At 50.5% G+C, this 14614-nt stretch overlaps 1 protein-coding gene across 2 annotated transcripts in view; it reads right to left on the reverse strand.

Annotated features, from left to right (window-relative positions):
* Positions 1–14614, reverse strand: part of LOC118543406 (L-gulonolactone oxidase) — a 31326-nt gene continuing 16712 nt past the window's right edge. For both annotated transcript variants that reach the window (XM_078069489.1, XM_036104429.2), the window contains 6 exons: positions 9703–9810; positions 8708–8784; positions 4018–4167; positions 3024–3188; positions 1490–1580; positions 1–722 (listed from right to left, as the gene is read on the reverse strand). In XM_078069489.1, the coding sequence (XP_077925615.1) occupies positions 594–722; positions 1490–1580; positions 3024–3188; positions 4018–4167; positions 8708–8784; positions 9703–9810 (720 nt within the window). In that variant the 3' untranslated portion in view covers positions 1–593. The remainder of the gene's footprint in view (positions 723–1489; positions 1581–3023; positions 3189–4017; positions 4168–8707; positions 8785–9702; positions 9811–14614) is intronic.

Raw genomic sequence — 14614 nt, forward strand, 5'->3', positions numbered from 1 at the left:
GTGAATAATTCTTGGTCTTTATTTAAAGAAGGCGAGGAGTAGGCCCACTCCCCACACATCCCCTGAAATAGACGTTTGAAGGTCAGGTGATGGAAGTCAGGTGGACAGACAGAAACTGGAAGAGGGCAGCCCCAGAGCACTTAAGAAACCCTCAAAGGTGTAGGAGGAGGAGCATAGTACACACGACAGCTGTGCCCAAACACATGTTATTAGGGGCCCGGGAGTCACAGACCCCTAGCTGGAAGGCGGGACCCGTGAATGACCAAATCCCCAACCTCTTAAGCGTAACATTTTGGGGTTTCTCTATTTTCTGGGAAAACAGAATGTGGTGACTGTAGGTTCAGGAAAAGGGACTGCCGCATATAAATGAAGTCCATGGAGACTTGGGTGCTCTTTGCGTGGGCTTGTTGTGAAGATATAGAAATTAGGAAAACAAGGAGCCCTGCGCAGATCCAGGCTCATGGCTGGGGGTTGGTCGGCAGCAGAGGGCCCGCAGAGAGAGGTCTGCTCCCCTCCAGGCCCGTGGGACGTTGAGCCTTCAGCCTCACTGGAGGTGGGCCTGAGGGATGAGATGGGGTGGGCTCATTTCTGCTTCAGTAGAACACCTTCTCCAGATACGCATTCAGGAACATCCCGGTGGGGTCCAGCTTCTCTCGGATGGCACAGAACTTCGAAAAGGCTGGGTACATTTTCTCAAAGTCCTTCCGGGTGCAGTTGTGGGCCTGTGGAAGCAACCAGACACAACTGGCCTTATTCCCTGGGGCTGGCATCTCAGTGGGGCTGCAACCGGGCAACCCTGGGTCTGTACGCCTGCATACATGACACTCCTATCCCCGGACACACGCGTGCGTGCACTCACGCACACATGCAGGCAGGCATGCAAAATGCACCCCTACCTACCCGTACACGCGTGTGTGCACACACATACCCAGGCACAGGCGTGCATGTGCGTGTGCACACACATAATGTAGAGACCCAAACAGGAGAGAGGAAGTTCTGGGAAGGTAAAGAAGGAAGGTGTTACAGTGTTTACATGAAACTCTGCATTCCCTTTGGCACCCCACAGTGTGACAGTGGAGAGGGCTCTGGTCCCAATTCTTCTGCTAATTAGTAAGTCAGTCTCATCATCTCTGAGAGACTCTCAGTTCCCTATCTGTTAAAGGGGTTCACGGACTCCTGCCTTATCCTGCTCATGGGGTTTCTGTGGGAATCAAAGGCAATTTAGGATGAGAAATTTCTCTGAACACTCCAAGGGAGTTGTCCCCAAGTACACCAAGTACTGAGCTGTTGGAACATGGATGCAGGGGGCAGCTGGGTCTGGGTAATGCGGTGGAACCCTTCCTTCCCGTGACTCGCTCAGCCCCTGGATCCCAACTTCTGAGCCTTGGGCAGGCCGAGGACCAGGGAAGAGAGGCACCCTCTGGGAACCCCCAGCTCACAGCAGCTGCCCGGCCGAGGGCCCCGTGAGACTCTCGCTGGCAAATCCTACCTTGGCCCAGTGGGGCCTGCCCCCGACCTTCTTCATGATGGTCTCGTAGGTCAGCCAGTAGTCCAGCCGGGGCACGTCCTTGCCATAGGGCCTGGTGGGGAGCAGAAGGAGGTGAGGCCCTGTCCCTGCCCTGAGCATCCCAGCACAGTGATGTGGCACCTTCTCCCTGCCAGGCCCAGCATGTGGTATAGAGATCAAGCCGGTGGCTCGGCCCACAGGACATGGACAGCAGTGCAACCTGAGGGTTTTTGCTCATTGCTCATCACCAGAGGGATTTCATAAAGGGTTGCTTTCTCTCACATGTTTTATAGCTGGCATTGAAAATTACCATGAGTTTAAATATACATACACAAGAACACATCTTTATGGTATAACATATAAAATATGCCATCTTCTTTTTTAATGCCATGGAAATCTTCCTTCCTTCCTTCCTTCCTTTCTTTGAGAGTAAGAGAGAAAATGGGGGAAGGGCAGAGGGAGAGGGAGAGGAGAGAAAATCTCAAGCAGGCTCACTGAGCACGGAGCCCGACTCGGGGCTCGATCTCACAACCCTGAGATCATGACCTGAGCCCAAATCAAGAGTTAGACGCTTAACCGACTGAGCCACCCAGGCGCCCCTACATGTGCCGTCCTTTTGACAAAGCCTAGGAATCTCCGAATCCCCTCATTTGATGTACGGATAGCATGGCCATATCACCTAGTCCGTCAGTCCTCACTGCCCATCAACCAAGTCAGACTTACTGACAGAAAAAGTCTAAGTCAAAACTTCTTAAAATTCAAATAAACACGATGCATACCCATGGCAACTTTCTCACTTCTGATTTGCATTCACAGGTACGGAGAAGACAGATAGAGGGACAGACAGGTAAGGTTGAGCCAGAAGTCTGTCCCTGAGTCAAGGAAGCTGCTTCCCACTCAATGCATCTTTCCAAAACTCTCTTTTCTGGCTTTTCATGACACCTTTCTGGAACAGTGCATTCTTAAATCTTCCCTTAGGCATCCTCTAGGTTTGAGGTTTTTACAAGCTGGAGAAATACATCATAGTAAGATTCAAGCTGGGCGAAAGCTATTTTTTCTTTTGCGAGGTCAGAAGAGGGCTATTATCAATGACAGGTGGGAAGAGGAGGCAGAAGGAAGACACATTTTACAGGACATTTTTTAAGAGATGAACTTCTTAAACTGTGCACGAGTCGGTAAGCCTTCTCCTGGAGACTGCTACGTACAACTAACTAGGAAAAAGATAATGCCGCTGTGAGCGTTGGGTATCTGCACAGCACCTGGAGGTGGTGGTCCGGATGGGCAACTGCATCCAGGTAGACAGCTCGAATGGAGCATGATCCTCTTTTCTGCTAAACCTAAACCTGGCCTCAGAATCCTTCTCAACACAGCGTTCCAGGCTCTCAGAACCATCAACCAGTGTAAGCACACGAGATCGCATGCCTGAAAGATGGGTGAGGAGAGGGGTCCTTCCAAAGTGGAGGGGCTGCCTCCCGCACCCCAGCCCCAGCCCCACCGCTCCCAGTGAGCCGGTCACCTGTACATGATGATGTTCATGTAGCAGCTGTCCCTCTGGAAGCAGGGGCTTAGCAGGATGTCATCCCCGCGGGTGAAGCGGACCTCCACGGGGTAGTGGGCCACCATCTTGGGGTGGGCCTCCAGCATGGCCTTCAGTTCCAGCAAGGCGTCCTTGGTCTTCTCTCTGCACTCGGCCGGGGGGACAGAACCCAGACCTCAGGGAGGGGTCTCCAGGAGCCCTCACACAGGGCTCTGCCAGGCCCCCCAGCCCGCGCCGGGGACGGGGGCTCCCTTCGTGGAAGGAGGCCCACGCCGGTGGCTGCTAAGGAGAGCCTGAGAATGTGTCTCCTGGGAAGCTGCTACGGCTCCTGGTTCGGCCCTGGACCCCCACCCAGTCACGGGCTCCCCTTGGGTGTCTGGCCACAGCTGTCCCACACCCCAGGCCTCTTCCTTTTCTGACAAAGTCAGTCCGATTCTAATACTTCCACTTGTTCTAATATCCCCCCTGGGACAGTAATGCCTCAGGCCTTCAACACAGTGACAGGGGCATCCCCTAAGGCCTGGGCACCATCACCCCCTTTTCCTGGAGAGAGATAGAGAGAGGGGACCAGTCTGAGACAAAGCTGTCATGAGTTCTGGGGCTATAGACCTAGCTTAGGTCCTCACCGGGCATCCCTCCAACAGCAGAGTACCTGCCCCTAGCATGCCAGGCGGGCTCTGTCCAGAAGCTGGGCAGGAAGGCCCACACTCCAAGCCCATATGCTGGGACCCACCCCCGGGGCTGGAGAGGGACTGACAGGAGAACAGAGGGCATTCTGTGACTGGTGTCCCCTCACAGGAAGAACGGCTGGGTACAAGGGTGCCAGAAGGGGACTCAGCCTCCAGTGCGCCCCCTACTGATAATGGGTAGGACTGGGAACCTGGCTGACAGTGTATGTGCCGGGGCTGTGGCGAGGACCCAAGGGGGTCTCTTCGACCCCGACCCCCTGCAGCCTGGCCCACACAGTCCCCACCTGGGGATGGCCCAGTCCTGGACGTGCTGCTTGAAACGGCACTCGTAGCTGAAGATCTTGTAGCTGAGGTTGCTGCTCTCCTTCTTCCTGGTGAACAGGAGCCAGAAGAAGCAGCGATTGATCCAGCCCACGAGGCCCGGCAGGAAGGAGCTGGAGGGGCAGCACAGAGGGGCAATTAATAATCATATTATCGGGGCGCCTGGGTGGCTCAGTCGGTTAAGCGTCTGCCTTCTGCTCAGGTCATGATCCCGGGGTGCTGGGATCGAGTCCCGCATCGGGCTCCCTGCTCAGTGGGGAGCCTGCTTCTCCCTGTCCCTGCTTGTGCGCTCTGAAAAATAAAATCTTTTAAAAAAAGATAATCCTATTATCCAGCATTTAGTGAGTCCCAGCGGTGTGCTTACAAACCATGGGCTGAGTTCCTTACAAACCTCCTCTACGGACTCTGTCGCTTCCCCTTCTCCGGAGCTCAGAAACCTTCCTGGGGACACAGATGTGGCCCCACGTCACCCTCCCAACCCTGCTAGGAGCCCGTTCTGGATGGCCCACAGGCATGCCCTACTCTGTCACTGACGACTAGCTTGTTTTCAGTGTTTGGGTTTTTTTTTTTCATTCTTAATTGTGGTAAAAAATACGTTAACATTAAATTCACCATCTTAGCCATTTTTAAGTATGATGCTGAGCAGTGTTAATTATATTCATGTTGTTGTGGAGTGAATCTCTGGAATCTTGCAAAAGCTGAAATTCTGTCCCCAGTAAACAACTCCCCATGCCCCTGTCCCCCTGCCCCTGGCAACCCCCATTCTGCTTTCTGCGTCCATGAATTTGACTGCTCTCGGGGCCTCACACAAGTGCAATCGTACAGTATTTGCCTTTTGCTCCGGGCTTCTTTCCCTCAGCATCTTGTCCTCCAGGTTCATCCATGTATGTAGCCTGTGTCACAACTTCCTTCCTTTTTAAGGCCGAGTAACATGCCATTGTAAGTAGAGACCACGTGTCGGACCCGTGGGCTGCCTCCACCCTTTGGCTAATGTGAATAATGCTGCTGTGAACATGGGTGTGCAAATCTCTCTTTAAGTTTCTGCTTTCAATTCTTTTAGATACATACCCAAAGGGAACACAGGCCCTGAGGCTGATTGTGGGGGCCTGTCCAGGCACCCCATTCATGAACCCAGTTCCTGCTCGCTCGGGCTCCTGCGAGCTGAACTGGCTCGAATCACGTTGGTGGTAGTTCATGCCCTCCTGGAGTCACTCAAGACTCCTGGTCACAAGGCTTGGTCTGGCTTCTCCCTGCCTGTGGGTGGCTTCTGCTTAGAGGTACCCTCTCCAGACACCTGTCCCTGTCCCTTGTCGCTTCCCTGCCATCTCATTGCCTGTCAAAAATCCATCCCAGCTGCTCAGAGCACCTCGCGGGGGGTACAGATAACAGCAGACTCAGGGCCTTTGCATCCTGCCCCTTGGGTGGGGCACCAGAAGCTATTGTGAGAAGGGAGGGAAGTAAGGTCTAGGGAACACCTTTCATGCAGACTCGATATTGACTCCTCCAAACAACCCAACTGTTGCTGGAGGCTCTACTTTATATATGGGTAAGCCACAGCTCAGAGAGGCTGAGTGATTTACCCAGAGTCACACAGCAGGAATATGAAGGGGTGAGGATCAGAGTCCAGGTCCACTTGAATCCATAGCTCATGCTCCTCCCATGGTCCCAAGCTGCCAAGTTTCCTGGGACTCAGAAAGGGTACCTGGGTACATGCTGCAGGGCGGGGTGGGAGAAGGATGTCGTCTGTTTCAAGGCAGATGCTCTCTGGTGTCTCAGAGGCCACCTGGCCGTGGTGGGGCTTCCAATGGCCTCTGGGCACAGGGTATTCTAACCAGAGGAGCTGAGCTTGGCCTCAGCCCTGGCTCACCCTCCAGGGACCTGTTCCCAACGGACAGCCTGCCCTTTTGTCCTGGTCAGCTCTGGCCACCACCATCACTCCTACAGTGGACCATCACTGAACTCCTCAAAGACAGGCCCCAAGCTTTTCAACTGGCACTTCTTTCTTTCTTTCTTTCTTTCTTGTTTAAGATTTTATTTATCCATTTGACAGAGAGAGAGCACAAGCAGGGGGAGCGGCAGGCAGAGGGAGAGGGAGAAGCAGGCTCCCTGCTGAGCAGGGAGCCCGACGTGGGGCTCGATCCCAGGACCCTGGGATCATGACCTGAGCCAAAAGCAGTCGCCCAACCGACTGAGCCCCCCAGGCACCCCTTTATTTGGTGTTTCTTACACAGATATCCCGGAGCCTCCCCTAAGTGCCAGGCACTGTTTGGGGCACTGGGGACCGAGTGTGATGGGACAGGCAGGGTCCCCACCCTTGCAGGGACACAGTGAGTCTTGTTGAAAGCAGCCATTAAACCACCAAGTACAATCTGTTATTCACTTCTCATTCCCGCCCCTTCGGGCACACAGCTTAGTGAGCGCCGCAGAGCTGCCAGGGTGAGACGGGTGGACAGGTTTCCAGAAGCAGCTAAGCCAGAGCCACATGGGCTGAGCTCGGAGGCTGCGAAGCTCTCACAGAGCATCCACTCAGGCCCGGAAAGGGCAGCAGTGATTTAGAGCCCAACTTATTTGGGTGCTCACTGGGCTCAGGCTCCCCGGACACACACATAGAAAGCTGCTGAGAGGCCATGATGGAAAGTGGAGAGAAAGCCTCACCCAGCATTTTCCACACGCTCCCATCCATATTCTGCTGGAGCAGTGGCCCCCAGGCGGGCTTCTTCACGGCTCCCTGTCCCTTCCCTGCTCAGATGCAATGAGTCCTGGCTTGCATTTCACTCTCTAACACCTTCCAAGCAGTTAGTCACCCTAGCGTGGGTCCCAGGCGGTGTCACCTGCAGCTCCCCCACCCCAGGGGAGGCCAACTCTTCCCCAGATGCCCGGATGCAGACCTACGGTGCCGAAGGTCTCAGCTGCGTCCAGCATCTAGGACTGACAAGAACTCCAGCTAGTTCCGCGCGTCCTGTCATCAGTCCCACCCTTGATGGGCTTTTATGCCCTTTTGTTAGGGAAGGATTTCTTAATAAGACACAGAAGTCCCCAAGGTGAAAGAAGAGATGGCTAAATTTCACTATATTAACATTAAATACATCTACACATCAAAAAAAGAAAAAGCCATAAAAGTGAAAGACAACACAAACAGGGAGATGGTGCAACACAAAAACTGAGTGCCCAAAATATATCAATAAAACCCTACAGGACAGTAAAAAAAAAAAAAGTAGCCACCAAATTTTTTAAAAGGGCAAAATACATAAATAGGTGCTTCACAGGCGAGAAATCCGAAGGATCAATAAAATGAAAAACTGTGCACCCGTACGAGTAAGCATGGAAATAAGAATTCAAAATCACAGTAAGATACTATTTAATACATGTCACATGAAAATGTAAAAGCCTGACAATTCCAATTTTGACTGGCTTGCGGAGCACAGAGAATCTGTTAGTGCCCAGCGAGGTAACTTGGTATAACCACTTGGGAGAACAATTGGATTTGGGAGAACAATTGGATCTGATTAAGGCTGAAGATACACTCGATGGCCCAGGAATTCCACTGGTGAGTATTCCACGCATGACAAATTCCACTCAGGACAAAAAAAAGAAAAAGGGGCACCAGGAGCAATAGTCGAGACTGTTCACAGTAATATCGTTTGTAACGGAAAAAAAATAATCCTGGAAACAACCCAAATAGAATCTGAGTATGGATAAACACATCATGAACAGTGTAATATGAGTAATTAATAGCTATCCATATCAACATGGGTAATTGTCACTATTGAAGCTGAATTACCAAATTAAATTATTTCAGGATTCATAAAACTAAAAAGCAAGGGAATGATAAGCATGAAGTTCAGGGCGGTGATTACTTCTTGGTAATCCCTTGGAGGCTGTGATTTGGGACTTCACAAAGAGCTCTCCAATTTTATTTGTGTTGTTTCATTTCTTAAGCTGGTGGTAACCACATGGGTGCTTATTACATGATTTTTTATACTTTATGTTTTCTGTATTATTTTGCATGTATAAACTATTTCAAAAAATTATAAGATGCCATTCCATGTCTTGGCTGGATGCAAAGTTACCATTCAAGGCCCCATGAAACCTTCCCCATCACTCAGAGTTCCATGTCTACTGGCAGACACGGGGCCTGAGCATAAGCACAGATTTTAGGCTGGGAAGGAGGTAGAAAATAGGACAATATGAGAACATTTACATCATCTGGGGGCCAGATAGTGGAGCCTGAGCATTGGTATTTTTTAAAAAGCTTCTCAGGTGATTTGAATGTACAGGCAGGGTTGAAAATCACTGATCTAGACCCAGGACACAGAACCAACTTACATGCATAAAGGCCAGGGTGTCATTCTTCTTTTTTTTTTTAAGATTTTATTTATTTGTCAAGAGAGCACAAAGCAGGGGGAGTGGCAGGCAGAGAGGCAGAAGCAGACTCCCCGCTGAACAGGCAGCCCGTTGTGAGACTTGATCCCAGGACCCTGCAATCATAACCTGAGCCGAAGGCAGCCATTTAACCGACTGAGCCACCCGAGCTGAAGGCAGCTGCTTAATCAACTGAGCCACCCAGGTGTCCCCAGGGTGTCATTCTTCTGATGGACCACATCCTCAATAGCATATAGCAGATACTGGAAAAAGGTACCCTTGCATTCCTACCTGACCCAGAGCAGGAACTCCAGTAAATAGAATCCGATGGCATAGTCCCAAAACCAGCTGGCAGAAGAGGAGGGGGGCTGGGAAGAAAAATCTGTGATCAGTTCAGGGCCAGAGCTCAGCTGCCTTCATATATATATAAATTATACATATACATATACATATACATATACATTTAAATTTTAGTTAACATAGAATGCATTATTGGTTTCTGGAGTAGGAATCAGTGGCTGCCTTCTGACCTATGCATCACAGTGTCCCCTTGAGAGAGATGTGTCCCAGGAGTGGCTGCATGTGTGTGTTTGCGGGGGGGTGACCCACCTATCAGGACAATTGAGAGGCTCACTTCTTGGTGACACAGCCAAATCTCATGCCCCTTTCATTTTATGTGTATTTATGTATGTATTTATTCTGCACAAGACAAAGATGTACATCTGTCCCTCCTCTTCTGGGCCCATGAGGCAGGTGTCCAGCGAACCCCTTGCCAGCCCCTAACACACAATGAGTGTCATTGCTTTTGCTTGACTTGTCCCATGAACATTCATCCTAAGTGATGGCTTTGTGTTCTGCCAAGAAGCAGCCCATTTGCTAAGGGGAGAGACAAAACTATTGATTCCTTCACTTGTCCGGTTGGGGGTGGGAAAGATGGGGATGTTGGAGGGAAGGTGGAGGTGTATTAGGTGGTTAGAGGTATAGCCCAGCTGCTTTGAACTCATCTTATCCTATCCTGTCCTGCCAATACTTCTTCCCTCTCCCACATCTAGGCTGTCCCTTGACCTCACTCCTACACATCCCTACCTGTGGTCACATTGCACCCTTATGGGCCAACTTTCCTTCCTCCTTCCACCCTCCCACCTTTTCTGTTTCTGTCCTCATGCTCAGTAATGTTCACTCTTGCTTTCCCTCTCACACCTCACTGATCATCGGGACAATGACAAATGTCAGCCACCCTGGGGACTGCAGGCTCTGTGTAAGGATGGGAATGATGCTGTTGCTACCTTGTTGGTGTGGTCCTGGTAGATGACGCTGACGTTCTCGCTGTGCGGGAACCACAGGAAGCGAAAATATTCAGATTTCTTCAGGTGGCTGTCCAGGTTGTTAAGAACCTGACCTCGGCAGGAGAAAGGGAAGACTGTGTTAGTTACAGGATGATGGTGGGAAAGTACTGGGAGTCAGGGCCTGGGGGTGCTTCAGTTTCTCCCCGTCAAGAGAAAATACTTAAAATTGTCCTAACATTGTCAACTGACATGGAATGTGGCTTGTAATATGCCGGACATTAAAATGGTCCTTTTGCATGTTGACTTCCCCAATCAGCTCAGAGGATAGAAATGATTTCTTATTTGTCTTGGCTGGAACAATTCCTAGCCATATGAGTTTGGGCGAGGCACCTAACATCCCTGTGCCTCAGGTTCCTCATCTATAAAATGGGACTAATACCCATACCCATGTTGGGACTGGTATGAAGATGAAACTCACTAATGGTGTCACAAACATGGTAAGCACTGTACAGGTGTAAGCTGCTGCTGCTGCTGCCCTCGTATTGTCATCATTGTCATCATCATCATCCTTGTCACCATCATCCTTTATCCCCATGATGCCTAACACATCACAGGTCCTTAATAAAACGAACAGAAGAATCCTGCTCTACTATGACTCATCATTGCACTCCTGGAGATGACACCACGGAGCAAACCATGTCTCCCTAAAACCCATCAAGCAGACACAGGACAATTTCTGAGACAAGGGTAGATAGACTGGGGCTTTGACAGGGAGCTGGGAGGTTGAGGAAAAGCACCACTGGTCTTGGAGTAAGTTCTGGATTTGCGCCCTGGTCTGCAGCTTACTAGCTGCATGACCTTGAAGGAGCCATGTACCCTGAACTTTGGTTTTCCCATCAATAACAGGTGAGCATTTGTGCAACGAAATGACAATCTACATCAAAGCTCCTAAGTACAGTGACTACCATGTGGCATGTGCCCAAGGAACAGTTTGGTTCTGGATTTGATCAATGCTGGGACACACACATCGATATACCAAGTCCTATTCCCCCAAAATTCCCTAGCTGTAACTTACAGAAGCCCTTTGAGGCCTGTGGGTTGCATCTCCTCATCTGTAGAATGAATACAGTAATACCTTTCCTTCCTTCCTTCTAGGGCTGTTGTGAGGAGCACGGGAAATCATGGATTTAAAAGCACTTTATAAGCTGGAAACTCAACATGTGAGTGAGGGAGGACAGAGTGTCAGGAAAAACAGGAAAAAAAACAAAACTTATTGACCAAACACACTGTGGGGAATTTGGTACCTAGCATAGACAAATGGCTGGATCCAATCATGCGTCAATACAGTGTCTAAAGAGTTTGGTGAGCTTGAGAGAGGCTGGCCACATCTGATCAGCAAGGAAGGTGAAATCAAGATGAAGCACTGAGATGAACCCATCTAGAACTTAAGTTTGGCGTGTCTGAGAGCAGTGGAACTTTGGAATTCTGGGTCTTTGTCATGACTGTCAGGGAGGCCCCCTGACTTGCTAACCAGTGCATGGTACAGCCAGGGATACAAGGATGGGTGGACGATTGTTGCATTCAAGTGGCGTGGCTGTCATCCTAACCCTCCCCCACCCCACTCCGACTCCAACCTGTTGGTCCCCTGTCGTATTTCTTCAAATGTCTCCCCAGCTTCCTCTTATGACCCACTGCCGCTGCTGTGATGTAGTACACGCCCTTCTTAGCTGTCACCCATACTCTTGCCCTGGCCTCATAATATCCCCCCTTTCTCATCTCTCCAGACAACATCTCCAGAGAACATCCAAAGCACAGCTCAGAAATCCCCAGCAGCTCTCGATTTCCTACAGAATAAAACCCACACAACTTTGTGCAGCGTCTGTGACCTCCGTCCACGAACACTGTCCAATACAACGGCCACTGGCCACAAGTGGCCATTGAGCACCTGAAAAGTGACTTACCTGAATTGCGATGTATATAACTGAAATGTTCCTCATAAAGCCATCTCCTCCCATTCTAAGTGGCTTCTACCTATATTGCATCCATCCCAGAACTGTACTGTAGTTATTGAAGCTTCCATCTGTCTCTGAAATTGGGCAACATTCTCTTGTATGTCAGGGACTATCTCATCCAGCTTTGGCTCCCCCTGCTAGAGCAGAGATCAGCAAAATTTTTTGTAAAGAACCAGATAGGAAATATCTTAGGCTTTGGGGGCCATATGGTCTCTGTTGCAACTATTGAACTCTGCCGTGGCAGCGTGAAAGCAGCCACAGACAATACATTAACAATGAGCGTGGCTGTATGCCAATAAAACTTTATTTACAGAAACAGGCAGTGAGACAGATTTGCCTGTGAGCTGTAGTTTCTCAATCCCTTGCCTTAAGCTGCCAGCACAATGCCTTGCACAGAAAATGTTGGAGTACCCTATCCCTCCGTATTTGAAGAGGAAGGCCTTTTCTGCTATGCTGAAGGCCCAGGAAAAGTTTAGGATGAAATCCCAGGGCCCCCGTCGCTATCACTTCCATCCTGACAGGGTGTTGGACCCATGGTCCACAGGCTCTCAGGTAGGAAGCCTCTGGGCAGAGCTGATTTTCCCCCTGGGAGAGCCAGGAACACAGCCTGCTGGCTTGGCCTGGAGGATGTGGCTGGGACACTGGAAAGGAGAAAACCCCCCAACTCCTCATGGTTTGCATCCCGGACCCTCCCACTCTATTGCCCAGAATCCCAGCAGTAAATGTAATGGCATTTTCAGCTTCCTACCGAGAATGGAGTGATGAAGAGTCAAACCCCCATTACATTTTGTGCCTCTCCCTGCCATTGTTTTCCTCCCTGCATGAGAGAAACAAGACTTATCTCCCCTGCCCCCCACTCACACACATAATTATAAGCTTCTAGAGGCATGAACCATTCATAATCAAGCTCTGGACTCTCCGTCGCCCCTAACTGAGCCCGAAGTGGCTGCTGAATGGTGGTGGAATGGTGACCCCCACCCCTACACACACACTGTAAATTAAACTCTCTCCTTCAGGACCCACAAACCATCCTAACTGGAGGAGGATGGTCCCTAGGATCATCGACTTCCTTGATCTGACTTGTGTTTCCTGGGAGCACTATCACAACCATCTGGGTCCCAAAGGAATCCTCCCTTGGCACATTACTGACATGAAGGGTTTTAGAGGTTCTGTCCCCCTCCCGCCCCCCCCCCCCCGATTTAGATGTTGTGGCACTGCTGAGTTGGCTTTTGGGAACTGGCTATCAGGCTGTGAGCAGAGGGCTCCAAGTTGACTGGGGTGGGGGGTGGGTCTCAGCCTCAGCGGACAGCCACGCCAGGGAGTGGCTGTCTTCCGGATGCTGCTGACCAGGTCGGTGACACGCTGGGACCAATCCTGCTTCCTGGGGTGCTCCAGGAGGGGGGATGTGGCAGCCAGCTGTCCTTATCACATCTCATTATGCTTTGGGGGGCATAAAGGGCAAAAAGGTTGACAACAATTTCGAAAATCTTCACGCCTTCTAACTGGTTGAGATCCCATATCGACCAAATGACAGGAGTCTAAAATGCTGAGACTTTGTCAGAAAAGCCGTGAAGGCTGCCCCTTTCTTGGCACCACGAAACTGGATGAGCCAACTTTCCCTGCCCCACCTGCCTGCATTTAGAAACACTGATTCCAACTCTCCCTGAGGCCCAGGAATGACCGTTTCCCCTCATATAGCTTTGAGCAGCATTCAGAAATCATGTTGTAATGTATTTAAGGGACTCAGTAATGTTGTATCTGAGATGGACCACCACACAGCATGGTGGGAGGAGATGGGGAAAATCCCAAGGAGGATGGATTTTTAATAAATTGCTAATCAACTGACCTTGAGTTACCTTGTACTGAGCAAGGCCATGTATTTTGTGGACGCTTGGGAACAAGAGGCCTCAGATAAAATCCCTGCCCTCCAGAAACGAATCACTGAGCAGCAGAAGGGGGGGGGGGGGACATTTCAAGAAGTGGTGACAATGTCCATAAGCAAAGCAGTGTGACCAGCACCCCTAGCCTAGAAAGTACAGCATTGACTGGGATTCTGGGCTCTACCCACACAGCAGGTGTCTCTGGGTAATATTCTCTGTGAGTAAAGTCAGAGAGAGGAGGCATTGGGGGTTCCTCTCTCTGACACTCTAAAGAAAAGCAAAGGCAGAGGGTTCACCTGCTGTGTTTCCTTGAGTCCTGACATCCCATGGGGACAGTGGAGCTCTTATCCCCACCACAAAGGTGCAGAATCCAAGCTCAGGGATGTGAGGGGACTTCTCCAGACCCAGACAGGGTCAGTGGAGACACCAGGCTTCAAACCTGGTGGTGTGACTTGGAGAGGTATTCCCAACCTCTACACCACACCCCTCATGCTGGGTGTATTTGGGCTCTTCTGAAGATCAAGGCTAGAAGACCCATGGTAGGTTATATTTATAGACACGTGCTGGATGGAAGGCAGGGAAGGAGGAGAAAAGGGAAGGAAAGACATGTAAGGGAAGGAAAAATGGTGGAGCAGCTAGCTCTTCAAACCTAACTTTATGCACAAGAAGCAATTGTCATTCTCCTTTGTCCTGGCTTCCTGTCATCCTACTCCTCAAATGCTCCTCCTTAGCTCAGGACCAGCCAACCTGGAGGCCTTGGCCACCAGGGACAAGCCCGTGCCCAGAGAGGACATGATGCGGGGGAGCTGCCCAGACATAGAGGTAAACACTCAGGGCAGCAGTCTGCCACCCCAATGGAGGTGGGACAGTTTCCGGGAACCTAAATGGCCAGAAATTATGGGGAGCAAGGCCCGTGTTGTGTGGCTCTCTATATCCACTTAGCTCTTCTTCCTAAACATTCAAAGCCTCTCGAAGGCGCCCTTTAAAGGCTGCTTTGAGTGGAGAGAGCAAAAGCAAATT

This window comes from Halichoerus grypus, chromosome 3 (genome assembly GCF_964656455.1).
Source record: "Halichoerus grypus chromosome 3, mHalGry1.hap1.1, whole genome shotgun sequence".
Taxonomy (NCBI): Eukaryota; Metazoa; Chordata; class Mammalia; order Carnivora; family Phocidae; genus Halichoerus; species Halichoerus grypus.